The following is a 15,319-nucleotide window of genomic DNA, read 5'->3' on the forward strand; positions in this document are numbered from 1 at the left end:
CAATTATTTTTTACAACAAAAACTTTGATTTAAATAAATTTCAATTTTTTTTCTCCCCATGAGTGTTTTTTTTATCAAATCAATTTCAATAACCATTATCTATTTTTTCTGTTTTTGATAAGAACAAACTTTATTACTTTTTTTGGCACTGAATCAGTCTTATTAATAATATGCGTGACCATATTCCATGAAGTTGGTCGAGAACATTGCCAAATGTTGCCAACTGTGTGCTAAACTGTGCAAATATGGCAACCCTGATGAGGAAAAACCTTCGAACAGAGAAATTCAAACGAGGACTGAACTAATTTGAATGTAACTTTTCATGGAGATTGCTAAGCTCTATTCAAATTGAAACTTCTAGCAAAATTAAAGTGAAATTTATCGGTGCAGTGTGCCCAGACTCCACTAGTTATTGAACACCATGACCATACGTCCCGTAATCACCAACACAGAATCATTTATTTTGTACTTTTCGGCCAAGTTATCGTTTCAGTTAAAATCCCCATTTTATCAAGTACGCTGAAAAAGTTCACTTGAAAATTTTCCAATCTTAAATTCGCTATTTTAAGCGAGTTGTGCATCAATGAAAAATTCCGTTTCCTTTTTTTTAGCCCTTAAAGATGGTCATTATATTAGAAACTCTAGCGATGAAATAGCAAACTTTTCAAAAGGGTTATTTGTAGACGCTTTCCCAGAATCCAAAGCACCAAGTGACGTCATACTCGAACAAGCCACACAGCTGAGAGAGAGAGCGATCCAACAGAGAGAAAGAGCGAAGAATCCTCCGATGTTTACAATAGTGGTCTTAATAGTAAGTTTGATGGCGGACGTTTACCCGATGCTAGGAATGTAACACAAAAAAAGAAATATAGATTAGAGAGGGAACGAAAAAATCGTTTTGTTTTTTTGTATTTATAAAATATATATTTTTATGAATATATATTGGATGAAGTGAGTGGAATTAAATGTACGAGTATTATCATCCTTTGAATAATAAAGTGAGGGCTCTTTTGAAGTGGTATCCTAAAAAACTCGATTCGAAGAAGCAAGCCTGGCATCCAGTGCAGATTCCGACGACGGTGGTGTATCTCCCCCACCCTTGAAAAAGCAGCGCCTATCTGCAGCAGCAGCTACGACTAGCAGTAGTACTAGTAATAATAACATGCAGGCAGCAAGCAATGGTTGTCCTCAGAATGGTGATGCTGCTGCTGCTTCGACTAGCAACGAGTTGCAAAACGGTACCTGTTCCTACACAGATGCTGCTGCTGCTGACGTTATCAACGGGGAGATTCACAAGGCACCCACCGCCAACAAGATACGGTCCCAGACTGACCAAGACATTATCCGACTCATCGGACAGCATCTGAGAGGCCTTGGACTCAAGTGAGTAAATTCGTCCGACTCGCATCTAAATTAAGTATGTCTTTGCTGGATCCTTTATTTGGAACCTTTTAAAGGGACCATGGTTGAGGGTCGTTGTGAAAAGGATCAAATTACTTTCAATTTGTTTTTGAATTATTATTTTTTTGTTTGCCCTTGAAACATTGTGTTTGAATGGATTGTGTAATTGAATCTGATGATTCCAGAGCTCAGGTTCGAGGGGGGTCTGTGAGTAGCACGGTGAATTTGATGGTAATTTTTAAGGACGCGTGCAAAAAATATTCATTTTTACATTGGTATATACCAGGGCTAGATAAATCCTAGGTCACCATGATGGTTAAAACATCGGTATTGGGACCTAAAATGTTCTATGTGTGATTACTAGCTCAGGCAAAAGAAATACAGGTGGCTCCTAAAGTTTTTTTTTTCGATTTGTCAAGCCCTGCTATGTACTGAATATGTTGTAAAGGAGTCCATAGTCTTTGTTTTATTAGCATGTGGATTTTGTGAAATACAAAAGGCTGAGAACCCTCTATTCTAGAGCCTTGATATTTGGATTGAATTTTTTCCACTCGGCAGGTGTACCATTTCTTTGTCCTTGAGGCGAATCCACTTGAAATATAAAAGGTTGAGAACCCTCTATTCTAGAGCCTTGATATTCAGATTGAATTTTTTCCACTCGGCAGGTGTACTAGTGTATGTCTTTGAGGCGAATCCACTTCTTAAGCTTTTTTGTTAATCTTCGGGTATGGACGAAACTTTTGAGAGATTTTGATCGATAGTTCCGCAGTCTCATCTGCAGCAGTCCTGTAATAACATGCTGGCAGCAAGCAATGACTGTCCTCAGAATGGTGATGCTGTTGCAAAATGATACCTGTTCCTACACAGATGCACAACTCATCTAATTAGAATGTTATTTCATGTCTTGCTCAGTCACCAGTATCCTTATTTGGCATATTTGAAAGGACAAATGGTTGAGGGGGGAAGATCAAATTACTTCATTCGTTTTTAAATCGAATTTTTATCTTTTTTTTTTGCCCTTGAAGTATTGGTTGAATTTTAAGTGTGTTTGAATTGATTGTATAATTGAATGTTTGATTTCATGATTCTAGATCAGGTTCGGAGGAGAGATTTCAAGGATCTCTGAGCTGGTGTGAAAAAATTCATTTTCACATTGCTAGATTTATTTTGTAAAGGGTACTACGGCAGTTAATTCCCAATATACCACTACTACTTAACTGCACATCCTCTTACACGTTCCTCTACGGAATTTCTAATGGATTGGTACATTTCGAAATGTGCATGTACGTGTTGTACATCTAATGTGAAGTTTGTTTCTGTGCTTTTTATGTGTAAAGTGGCATCAATTTCCATTTATCAATCCATCCTTTCATCAATTTTTTTAACTATGAGTGAAGAGTGAAGTTTAATGATCAAGTAATTATTACATTTCACTCATAATTCGAAAAGTGTTAATTCCCAATATACTGTATACCATTTTGTTGCTATGTGTTTGATTAAGTTTTCACCACCACGTCATTCAAGTGTGGATCTAGGGGGAATGGGGATGGTTGCCCCTCCCAAGAGCTGAATAGCATAGGGAAAATTTTGCCTGGACTGTAGAATTTAGAGTGATCCAATGTGCACCTACACAATAAATAGTCTCTACCACATTGCCCTGGATCCGCCTGCCTTTGCTCTATTTGAAACCGAATGTGACTGCCTCTGGTTCATTCACAGCTGAAGATATTAACCTTGTCTTCATTTGCTGAAGATGCCTGCCTCCACTTCATTTGAAGTTGGAGATGCCTGCATTCGCTTCATTTGCAGCAGGAGATGTCTGGCTTCGTTCATCCATGGGGGGGGGGGGGATAAGAATGACTTCTTCTAAGAACCAAATAATGCGGGTAAGTTTGTCTGTCCTGTAAAATATTGGATGTTCCAATGAACTTACATAAGTCTTTTTTTTTATTTAGCTATAGCCTGTATCAGTTGCATTTATGTTATATCCCACTTTCAGGGGTTCAAAAAATGAATAACAGAAAAAGTGGGTTTAAAACCCTCTTCAAGAACTTTCGCCAGTGACTGTTTTTTATTTCTTTCCATGGAACGAAAAAAGTTATCAAGCAGGTGCTAGAACTCCCAATGCTACAGTAATATTGCACATGTAAACAGGACTAAAAGGTTAAGAACACTCATCCAACCCCTGTAGTTTGGTCTGGGATTGAATTTTTCTTCACTATCCATACGAGCGGAGAGTGATATGATCCTCAGATAAGTTGCCATCTTGTGGCAGTGTCAGCAATTGTGAGCTTTGGCCTGAGTTAGGTCTGACTGTCCACGTACGGTCCCGTTCTGTGCACACAAACTCCAAGGAAAGATTGAGATATTCATTGCCTTTTTAGCCTAGTGGTCTAGGGCGTTCACCCAGAAAGTGAAAGGAAGTGAGTTCGATTCTCCCCGCAAGGGCAGTTCAATTTTCTCTCTTTTCTAAATATCTTCGCATCAGCCAGCTGTTAAAAAAATCTTTGTATGGATAGCAGAGAGTGACATCATTTTCCGATGCATCTCTAGCAGAAATGGAGATGCATTTGAGGATTCACGTCTCTGCGAATCCATTGCTATATGTCGGGGGACAGCAAATTATTAGGAGTATGGTCAATATGCATTCTGCAGGTCTATTTTACAGCATAGAATCATTATTTTCCATTATATTTCTCTTAGGAAGTTTGATTGCCCCCTTAGGGATAAAATCTTCCTGGATGAAACACTTCATAGTAAATTTATTGTGTAAAAAATTAGAGGGAAAAATCTTGACCTCGAGACCCTCTAAAAATCCCAGCCTACGGGCTCAGCTTCAGCATGTGGGATCCATGGTCTCTTTTTACTACACCAGGGCTTGACAAATTGCAGGCTGCAGGTCACCATTGCAACAAGAAAATCAGTATTTGAGCCTAAAATTTTCTATATTTGATTGGTAAGTTTTTGTCCAAGGGTAACACAAAATTTTCTGCTTTCATGGTGGAGGGGGGGGGGGGGGGAGAGAACTCTCATAAATTCTGCATTGTAACATGTTATATTTTGCGTACAGACAATGAATATGCAGCCATATCTCATAATGATGAATTACTTATTTACCTTGAAAAAAAATTACATTTTGCCTTGATCTTAATTTGAGAAAGTGACAAATACCTAGCAAACAATGCAGTTCGTGGCCATCAGTCCGCAGACATGATGTCTGCAGGGGTTGCATTATCATGCTGCTCCATGAATTGAAGGGTAGTTTTAAAAGCAATTATAGTTTCTGAATGAGTTTTTGGAGCGTCAAACTATCCCGTCAAATACATTTTTTTATTACAATTTGTAGCAGCCCTTCAGTTTGTCACCCTTCACTAATTTTAGCAGTAATTAACAAATTGGCAGTAAATTACATTTTTTAGCTACAATTAGTGATATCGTGTAGAATTGTAATTTCTCACATTTTCCTAAATGAGGTATGGTGAACTTAAGTATGAATATGCAATTTTTATTTGAACCCATATGGATATTAAATTATCAATTATAGCGATAGAATAATTTTTTATTCAGTTAGAATTGAATTATCAAGTCTGTCTGCAAGCCACTTGTGACATCACAGACCATAGGTGGGGAAATACTAGTCTGGCCTATTCTTTTGGAAAAGATTGGGCGTGTGGGACCATCCTTGTATAATGAAAGTGTGAAATTATATATGCTAGAACTCGTGGCACATCAGTGATATTTTCATGAGTGGAAAAACGAGTGGAAAATGAAAAACAAGTTTCTGTTCTTGGTTTTGGTCTCAGTTTTATAATACATAGTAAAACCTGTACTGACTATCCATCAATTATGTCGATAATTATAATCTTGGATTTAATTGGAATATACACTATTTTAAAAGTGGTAACACTGTATGCTTAAGTTCTTTTTGGCCTATATGCCTGGCTTTTTTAATTTTTCACCCATGCACGAACTGATTGAAACTGCATCACCGCAGCTTTCTGCTATCCAGGATTTAGGAGCCCTGTCTCTTTGAATATGCTGACGTAAGATGAATCTTCACGAGGAGGTGGTTTGTATCTTGTCATCCCATCAACATTGCATGGAGTTTAGCAAATCACTATAGGACAATGCATAGCATGTAGGCTATAGGCTAGACCAGTGTTTTTGTTAACCTTTTTAGCTTGTGGCCTCCTTTGGACCATATTTTTTTCTTGTGCCCCCTGTATCCAAGAGAAAAACCCTTCTTACTTACTAAATTGAATTTAGTGAAAGGGAGTATAAAACTAAATTTATAATGAACACACACAAAGTTTTTTATAAATAAGGTCAATCTGTGGACCCCTGTGCCAGGCAAATATCAAGAGGGAGGGGCAATCGCCTCTACCAAGAGCCGAATTATGTGGGAGGAAAATTGGTCTGTTCTGTAAAATACAGGGAACATAAGAAGCCCCTACCTTACACTCATCACCCTGGCCCACGCCTACTAAGAGGGAGCTAGATTTCAGTGAGGTTCTTTCTTGGGGGGGGGGGATGTCTATGCAGGGCCATCTTAACTTCATGGGTCCCTGAGAAAAGTGATATTATTGGGCACCCATACATAGCTTGAAGTAACAATTCAGGCTATATATTTGTATGCTTACTCTTGAAGATGTCATATCTCATCATGTAGGTCTCATAGACATGAGGGTCCTCAGATGGACCCATGAGTCAAGATGGTCTATGGGCTCTAAAAGGGGACCACAAAATTTTGATACATTAATTACAAGATTTGATTAATCAGATATTTTGTCCCATAAAACTTTGCTTAAAAGCTTTATTTCTTCACATCTAAATTTTTCTCTCAGCTCTTTGTGGGCTCCCCTTAAAATATCCAGTACCAGAAGGGGGGTCCCCCTCCCGATTGAGAATCACTGGGCTAGACTGCTGGTTGTGAACCTGGGATATCGTGGCAGGGGAGGGGGAGCATGGCAGAGAATGAAGCAAAAGGGAATCAGATCATCAGGGGAGATTCAGTTGCCTACAGTGAGTCTGTTGTGTGTTGCTTTGTGAAATCCAGTTTTGCATAACTTTCAGAGACAAGGATGTGGATTACAAAAGCTGGTTGTCCATGAATCGATTGAGCAAAATCTGATCCAGGAAATTGATTCGTTAAATAAACTACAAGTGAAAGGACTGCTACTTAACCTTACATACATCTCGTACACAATCCTCTGTGGAATTCATAATGAATCAATACACGTTGGAATATGTTGTGTGAGTGTATGTATATGAATGGCCCTAATGTATTTCTCTTGTCAGAGTTGAGCCTTTTTCTTGTTCTTTGCTGGTGCTGCCATCTCTCTTCCATATTATGAGGTAAAGATAGTAAATGCTCCAGTTTTTGTGTTATGTAGGTATTGTGATGAAATAGTCTGCCTGCTGTCTGCAAAGAGACTTTTTGAAATGGAAGACCGGCTTGAATTCTCACCTCGAAGTTGGAAAAACTTCAGATGACCACCACTGTGCTACCACAGGGGTTATAACCTGGATCCTCATGATCAGAGAAATGAAGTGACTAAAATCGTCTTAATCTTTAGTTGAAATTTCTTTATTTCTAGTCGATATTTTCCTGTTGGCATTCTCTTCAAGAACACTGAAGAAATTCATGGTCATAAATTCAAGGAAATTAGTATGATACATGAAGAAGCCTAATGTTTGAATTTCTTTTTTTTGACCAAACAAGCCATTATGAAAATTTGGAGATGCTCACTTTGAAGAAACTTTTTTTCTCACATTAGCAGCCTTACAGCTTACAAAATGGGACCAATAAGACTAGATAGGCCTATATCTTGCCATACATCTTTTGCAGATTTCAAGGCATTCCCAAGGGATGTATGTATCTAATGTTTATTTATAAATCAAAATATATATTGCATACAATGACGATCATATTCTCATCAAAATTTGGTAAATTAAAGATGACAAGTAATGATCTTGTAAATAAATTTTGTAGGTTCACATTTGATGATATAATCTTGAATCTGTTTTTCTGTGTGATGTGATTTTTGTATCTGGGTTGTTAAATACCTCTGTAGGTATTAATCAAAACACACGCCCAATCAGAGGTTGTAATGGAACTTGTTGAACGATCTCAAATATCTCTCTTGTCCGTAAATAGTTAAGCGTCTCTTGTAATGTGGATCACGGTAGGCTTGCCGGTACTCTCCTCTTATTGTGTAAGTTTCTTTCCACGAATTGAATAATACGACCAAGTTGCATATTAGTCTAGTATATAGTTCATTAGTCTTTGTAAAATCAGTCTCTTCCATAACACAGGTCTGCTTTAGGCACATTTCCAAAGTGAAGTATTGCTGTCTATGGGCATTGGGATATGTAGTGTCACAAAGAGCCAACAGCTCAATACATGGAAATATCATTGTCCGATTTTTCAAAGCAGAGAAGATAACTCAGAAATGGCTTGTGTTCAGTTATTACTATTGTTTTCAGACAAGGCCATACATGTGCATACCATTGTTACACAACATAACCAATAATATTGCTTCTAGTTGGATTCCATTGTCTAGATAGGGGAAAAGGGATAGGACCACTGAGATAAAGTCTGTGAGGGTAATTGCTGAACAGGAGAAAAAAAAATTTTTGGGTTTTTTTTTACATGAATCGTCTAAAAAGTTTGCTCAATTCAATTAAAATGCAATATGACTGCAAAATATATTATTTTATCACTCTTTCCAGGTTATTAAGAATGTCTATTTTTATTTTCAGTCGGACAGCCGAACAGCTTATGAAAGAGTCTGGTTGCCGATTAGATCATCCATCTGCTGCCAGATTTCAAGCTCATGTTATGGATGGTGACTGGCACAAGGTTTGGAAGACTATAAATTTTATTCAAAAGAAATTCTGGGGTTATTTTTCTAAATTTATTTTGAAGTTTTGGAAATCATCAATAGTTAGCGACTATCTTTGATTTGGGTTATTTTTTGCTCTTGTGTATTTCAGGGTGAACTGGATCTGCTGGATTTACAGCCGCTGCTAGATGATCCTGAATCCCTAAAGGTGAATGTAAGATAATTTAAAATTCATATTTTGCTATTTTAAAAGTTCTGTTGCCATTTTTGCCATGATCTTTCAAATTCAGAGGATTTGGTTTTATTGATATTATATGAAGTTTTGATAATAAATTTTTTTCCCATTCAACAATAAAAAACATGACAACTGGTACAAACTTGTACAAAAAGACAAACACGAAAAATACAGGAATTAGGAACATTCACTGTGATCCCAAGGGACTAAGGCAAAGGTGTCAAACTCAATGGGACCATTGGCCATTTGCTTGAAAATTCTCTCTCAAGTGGGCTGCTAATTATTAATATTTAGCAGGGTTGGTAAAAAAAACCGGTTTTTTTGAAAAAAACCAAAAAACCGGGTTTTTTTTGGTTTAAACCAGGTTTTTTTGGTTTAAACCGGTTTTTTTGTTTTAAATAGTATTAACATTAAAAACAATAAAATACCTGAAAAATCATTCAAACTTCCAATAATTAACTAAAATAAAATGTTTATTAATGTAATTAACACTATTCCCATGCTAATTAATCAATAAATATTTCTTACATTTTAACAAAAACCAACTTTTGCAATTTAATTATTTTTTGCTTAACTCAATGGATTACTGAGTGTTTGAAAATTCTTTTAATGTTATTATTAATCATATAATATATAAAGGTTTTTCTCCAGTTACTTTCAGTATACTTAATTAGGAAGCTATTTTGCAAAAAGTAATAAAAATTAGGTGAATATAATGTATTTAATGAAGCATAAATAATGCAGATTAATTAGCAATGGTTTACGATATACGGGGTGATTATAACTAAGGTTCTGATTTCAAAACACTGTAAAGAAAGAACGATTGTCAGAATGACTTGAAAATTGACATGAATATTCCTGAAAAAATTCAATTTTATTTGATAAAGGGGAAAAAATACTTAAAAATGTAAAATTAATGATATCATGCAACATGTGGGAAATTTGCCCGCAGAATGGAAATGATAGACAGTCATGGCAGAATGATACCTTAATTATAACATTTCACAATTTCATAATTCATGGAAACATCACAAAAAACGAAGTAATTGAACAAATAACTACAACTTACTTAAGAAATGTTAAATATGTTGTCCACCGCGTGTTCTGGCTATGAGGTTGAAAGCACAAAAATTCTTGTTCAACAACAGAATCAGAGTATGCCCCATGGTCATAATGTGGATGTGCTTGCAATTCAGCTTTATTAAACCACTTAATCTGACCATTGTTTATAACATTTTGAGGTATCCCCACAGCCAGAAGTTGCAAGGGTTAAGGTGCATCCTGTCAAAATGGGTCTTTAGCAGCTGGTATTGCAATGTGCATCTTGATAGAAGTTCTATCCACACACTGATGCTGTGGAAGTGCCAAAATGATGTGGTTGCACAAAATAGATTATACTGCTGGCCAAGTACAGCATCGTCTACTTGCACATTTTACACTTTTTTCTTTTGCGAAAGAAACTTCCATTGCTTCAGGAGTATCCATGCAAATTTTCAAGTCATTCTGATCAGTACTTATTGTATAGTTTTGGAATCAAAACTTTAATTATAATCACCCTGTATATAGCTGATCATTTTTCGGAAATCTGTTACTACTATACAGTAGAACCTTGATTAATTGGGCTTAACAGTGTGTGTGTGAAAGTATAAAAAAAAACAACTATTGAGAGAGAATATTAAGACTGGGAGATATACAGTAGGAGATGTGCTACTTCTTATGGGAAAGAAAATGAAAATGTATGTGAGGTAATGTTAGAACTAGTACACTAGTCTGTCCTTTAAGGACAGCTGGTGTCTTTATTGGATTATAGGACCACCTGCCCCTAGCATGATGGTGTCACTACTGTAGCTGCTTCTTTGTGAAGGGAAAAAAAAACCCTGTGAGATAATACACCATTACATTTAGATGTGTGATGCAATCCTTATTCATGAATTTGCTAAAGATAGAGCATCAGAATGTAGCCAAAGGTTAGAAAATGTTGTAAGAATGAGAAATTTAGGCTTTTATATATAACTTTAAATGACTAAGATACTTCATATGAAAAATATATATATATTCTGGCCACTTTTATGAGACTTTTTGAAAAAAACCACTTACAAAATCTTATGTGATTTAAAGATATACCATCAGAATGTACCCCAAGGATATAAAATGTGGTAAAAATGAAACATTTTGGCTAATAATGAACCAATATGATATTTTCAAGGAAAAAAAATTTATATTTAGGCAACTTTTATTTGATTTTTTGAAAAAAACCGAAGTGGTTTTTTTAAAAAAACCACTTGGTTAAAACCAAGGTTTAAACCAAACAACCCTGATATTTAGTAATTAAAAAGTAATTAATCAATAATAAAAGTTTAATTAAAATTAATTATATACATTTTAAAAATTGTTCAATTGAAATCAAACAAAAGTGAAAGAAGAATTATAAACAAACCAATATATAAAATTAACTCTACCTACCAAAAGATTTTTATTGATCAACCTGCTAATGCATAGAAAAATAATTGAAAATATTCTCTTCTAAATAGCTTTTGAGCAAATCCAGTTAGTCAATGCATCATGCATATGTGTTATTAGCTTATCTTTCCCTTGAAGTGTTATTTAATTCATTCAAATGTCCTGTAATGTCAATTAAGAATGCTAGGTATTGCACCCATGTTTCACTATTAAGAAATGAAACATCTTGACCATTTCTAGGAACAGTTTTACCTTGTTTAAATGTATTTTTTAGAATTTTATGACAAGACGACAAACATATTTCTATGTGATGAGGTGGAAAATCAAATTTGTTCAATTTTTCAAGAAATTGTGGGAATATACTAATTGAGGCCTCTGGACTGCGTAAAGTTCAAAGTGATTGTCACAGGCTTTAGAATGCAACTTATTTACAAGTCTTTGCAGCAAAGGACCTGCTGATGAATGACTAAATAGAAAGATTGCAGTTGAAGAATAAAATGCATTTCCTTCAATTTATTTGGCTTGGAGTCTTGACTCAAAATGTATATTTTTACCAGATATTGCTAACGTACTGCCCTTTTTCACTGCTACAAGTTTGTTCAAAGGAAATTAATATTTTTCTTAGGTCGGGATTATACTATAAAACAGGAGTTCTCAAACTTTTTCCCACCCTTGGCACACTTTTTCCTAAAGTCCCATCAAAAACATTTGTCAAGGCCATTGCTCAGTGATGCACTAGGATGCCTTGGTTCACAGTTTGGGAACCCCTGTTGTAAAAGTATGATAAATGATACAAAACTTGAAAAATGCAACCAATAAGTGAATTTGTGGTTTTTCCAAACTTTGTAAAAGAGATTTTATCAAACTTTTGTAGTGTAATCCCAGCCGTAAATGCATAACGTGATACATTTTGCCACAACATCAAAAATATCTTCCTTTGTTATAGATAGAGCACACAGGTACAGTATGTACAATTGTTTGGAAGGGGATTATTGTACATTTGAAGAAAGCTATGGAGTTGGGAGATAAGAGGATCCAAGTTCCAAGAAAATACCAACTTTTGAGTATCATTGACTATAGAAAACTGAAAAAGAGGTTGAAAAGGGGTTAAGTTGACTGAGTAGTTCTTAAAATTGATGTTCGGATAAACAAGGTTCTACTGTACTTTAACAATTATTTTAGAAAATATACTTTTAGAGACCTTCCCCCCAAACATTTGTGTTGGTGACATGGATCATGTTACACCCTATGCATGAGAACCTTTTTTCTGGCATTGCCTGCAAATTTTCAAATGTCCATCTTCCCGGGTCAATGTTTGGTTCTTATGTGTATCTATGGGGGGGGGGGGACTGCATTGACATGGGGCTTCACCTCTGTGGGGTTCTGTAAAAGAACGAAGAAATCCTGCAGTCCTACGAAATAGAAATGTTTGTCTTTATTACCAAACCTTCACAATCTTATGTTACCAATGAAAAAAATGAAGAAAACGACACAGATTGGGAAGAGCCAAATATAAAACTTTAATTTTCTTAGCGCTGTTAATCTGCTTCCTGGTTAACCCATGCTTAGATAATTGAGGTTCTATTTTATTTGTTTTCATCTAGCAAATACGTGCATGAAATGAAAAAAAAATATTTTTTCAGCATCAATCAATATTATATAGTTGTAAATACTACGTTTGTCACAAATGACTAGCATTTAAAAAATTTATATTAAAATTCAATTAATCGCTTAGATTAACCAGTTAAAAGTTTTAATCGATTCCCAGCCCTAGTTATAAAGAATTTGTCATAAAAGATAGAATTTAATGTACATTATTTGCTATGGCAAAATTTAATGAACCAAATCATCATAATTTGGGAGTTTCACTATATTGTTTACATAATGTTATATATTTCTAAAATGCTTCTCACAGGCATTTCCACCTTAGCCATTTTTCTTGTTCAGCCTTAGTGTTTGCCTTTGCGAGAGGAATCACAGAGGGTTTGTGAAGGATGAAGGAAGGGTGTTAGTTTATCTTCCCCCTGCCTTGAATCTGCCTATGCAGCCAATACACATTTTTCTAGTGAAGGGAAAAGGACCATCATCCCTCCCTCTGTTTTTTTATACACCGAAGGATGATGCCTTTGTGCTTGAACTTTTTTTAATCTGAAGTTTTTTCTACATCACACACACTTGTAGATAGTATCTGTGCATATTCTATTGTGTTTTTCCCTTCAAGGAGATGAAATTTCTGTTGCTGGAGCAAAAGTACCTGGAGTTTTTGGAAGATGGTAAAGTTTTGGAGGCTCTTCAGTGCCTAAGACATGAGCTGACGCCACTTCGTTATAATACAGACAGAGTACATGAGCTTAGCAGGTTAGCTTATTGTTATTTTTCAAAAACTATTGAAAGTGAGAAGTCATTAACAATGGCTCAAAGGATCTGACTGATTTCAGAGAAGAAGAAAAAAATCAATTCGCATTATTTGTGTTTGTGATGATAGGCTTCATATAAATATTAGAAATTATTTTTCTCAATTTTTTGTGTATGAAATGTATAAATGGTTACTGTAATTATCTATTTTCATGCTGAGCTGTTGTTGGTGTTTGTCAATGTTTTTTTCCCCTTAACTAAAATTCAATCATGATTTTTATTGCATAGTTAATACCTACGTTTCTTGGTGATAAATTTAAAACTAAGTTAACCTAAAAACAGACCTGTCAACTTTCCAGATTTTGCAATGCTTACAGGGCTTTCAGATTGTGAATTCATATTGCGTTTTTCAATTATTGCCATCAACATGAAGAAATAAAAAACTTGAAAAAATGATAAAAAGAAACATTGAGCTAGTTAAAATGCAAAGTTTTTCTGTTTTTTGGCCGACGAGACAGTTTTTGTCTTTCAATGTTTTGTTTGCACTGGTGGCTTACATTTTCAAGAAATAAAATCTTACGAATAGCGGGAAAAGGGCTACTACTTATGCCTATGTTTATGTGGGAAAAAACTTTCTCAATGGACCAATCCCAATAATGCAGGGGAAGGCGTAAGTAGTAGCTTTTTTCTTGCCATTACATAAGATTTTATTTCTTGAAAATGTTTTTAAACTTCTATTGTTTATTGCTCAAAGAAAGAACTTTTTTTGCATATAAATTCTGTTGCTTGATTGTTATGCATTTATTGTCGAAATATATATTAACAATTTTCTTTTATATAACTTTCTTATAATTATGATGTTTCAGTTACATGATGTGCAGCACCCCTGATGAATTGATGCGGATGTCCAATTGGGAAGGTAAAGGTCCTGTTTCAAGACAGAAGCTTATGGAGAAGCTTCAAGGTAAACTTTTACATTTTTGGTGTTGCGACTTTGATAGTGCAGTAGAACCTCTCTATCTCTAATCCAGACACCTATAGGTGCGATGATGGAAGGATTGACATCTTGTATGAAAATGTATTTAATATATCTAGGTATATGGCAGGAATAAAAAGGCTAAAATAAACTAATATAAAATATTCTTTCTGACAACAATCACAGCCATTCACCAGCAAACTTCAAAATCCAACTGATTGCCCATTATTGATGACCTCGATTCTGTGGTTGACTTACTGACTTACAGTCCTTACACCCATAATCCAGGCACTTCTGCCAAGAATTTTTTTTCTCAACCAGTACTTTATTTTGTCATTACCTAAATTGTGTTTCAACTTTTTATATTTCAGCTGTTATTTTCTATTTATACTACTTTCTTCCCCCCACCAAAAAGTATTGTTGGTGTGCACTGTAGTTTTGGGGTTTTGGAATGTGAAAAAAATCATGGCACCTGCATGTCTCGATTAATGTGATTGTAATCAGAAAATTAACTTTGATAAAAAGAAAAATTTTTCTCTCTTTGTTTCATTTCTTCATTCTGTATAGTTAACTTTCGAGTTTTAGATCTCATCCATTGCTGTATCATTTTGTCTGATTGTCCAAGTGAATTTCCAAACATGCTGAAAAAGTTGAGTGATGTGGTTGGTATGAACTGCAAATGGAAACACTTCCAACACAGTTGACATTTGCAGGCTACTTCCCAGTTTTCTAGAAGACACTATTGCAAAGATAATTCTCGTATTGGAACACAATATAAATTATATATGTTAAATAAATGTTTTAAAAACCCCTCCTAAAAATATTTTTCTAGCGCTTCTGTAAAGGACTGCAGTTTAAATGTTCCTGAAAGAAAAAAATTCAAAATATTGACAATGATTAGCTTGCTTCATTGCTGCTGTTTCCCATTATGATACCATCAATGAATCTACAATATCTACTATCTGATATATAAAAAAAAAAGGACTTGAAATTTGATCGGCCATTGCTGTAACTACAACTGTTACTATATTGTCCTGGATCCACACA

The 15,319-nt window shown here is 35.1% G+C and overlaps 1 protein-coding gene across 2 annotated transcripts in view; it reads left to right on the plus strand.

Moving 5' to 3' along the window:
- The first annotated feature begins 718 nt into the window (after window positions 1–718).
- Window positions 719–15,319, plus strand: part of LOC149075064 (WD repeat-containing protein 26) — a 32,148-nt gene continuing 17,547 nt past the window's right edge. The window contains exons 1-5 of one of the 2 annotated variants that reach the window (XM_089245615.1): window positions 719–1,383; window positions 8,164–8,263; window positions 8,398–8,460; window positions 13,163–13,299; window positions 14,163–14,260. In XM_089245615.1, the coding sequence (XP_089101741.1) occupies window positions 1,163–1,383; window positions 8,164–8,263; window positions 8,398–8,460; window positions 13,163–13,299; window positions 14,163–14,260 (619 nt within the window). In that variant the 5' untranslated portion in view covers window positions 719–1,162. The remainder of the gene's footprint in view (window positions 1,384–8,163; window positions 8,264–8,397; window positions 8,461–13,162; window positions 13,300–14,162; window positions 14,261–15,319) is intronic. The other variant, XM_089245616.1, reaches the window with a different exon arrangement.

This window comes from Pholcus phalangioides, unplaced genomic scaffold (assembly GCF_987345545.1).
Source record: "Pholcus phalangioides strain wild (caught in Gottingen) unplaced genomic scaffold, Ppha-v1.0 ptg000016l_1, whole genome shotgun sequence".
NCBI classification, from domain to species: Eukaryota; Metazoa; Arthropoda; class Arachnida; order Araneae; family Pholcidae; genus Pholcus; species Pholcus phalangioides.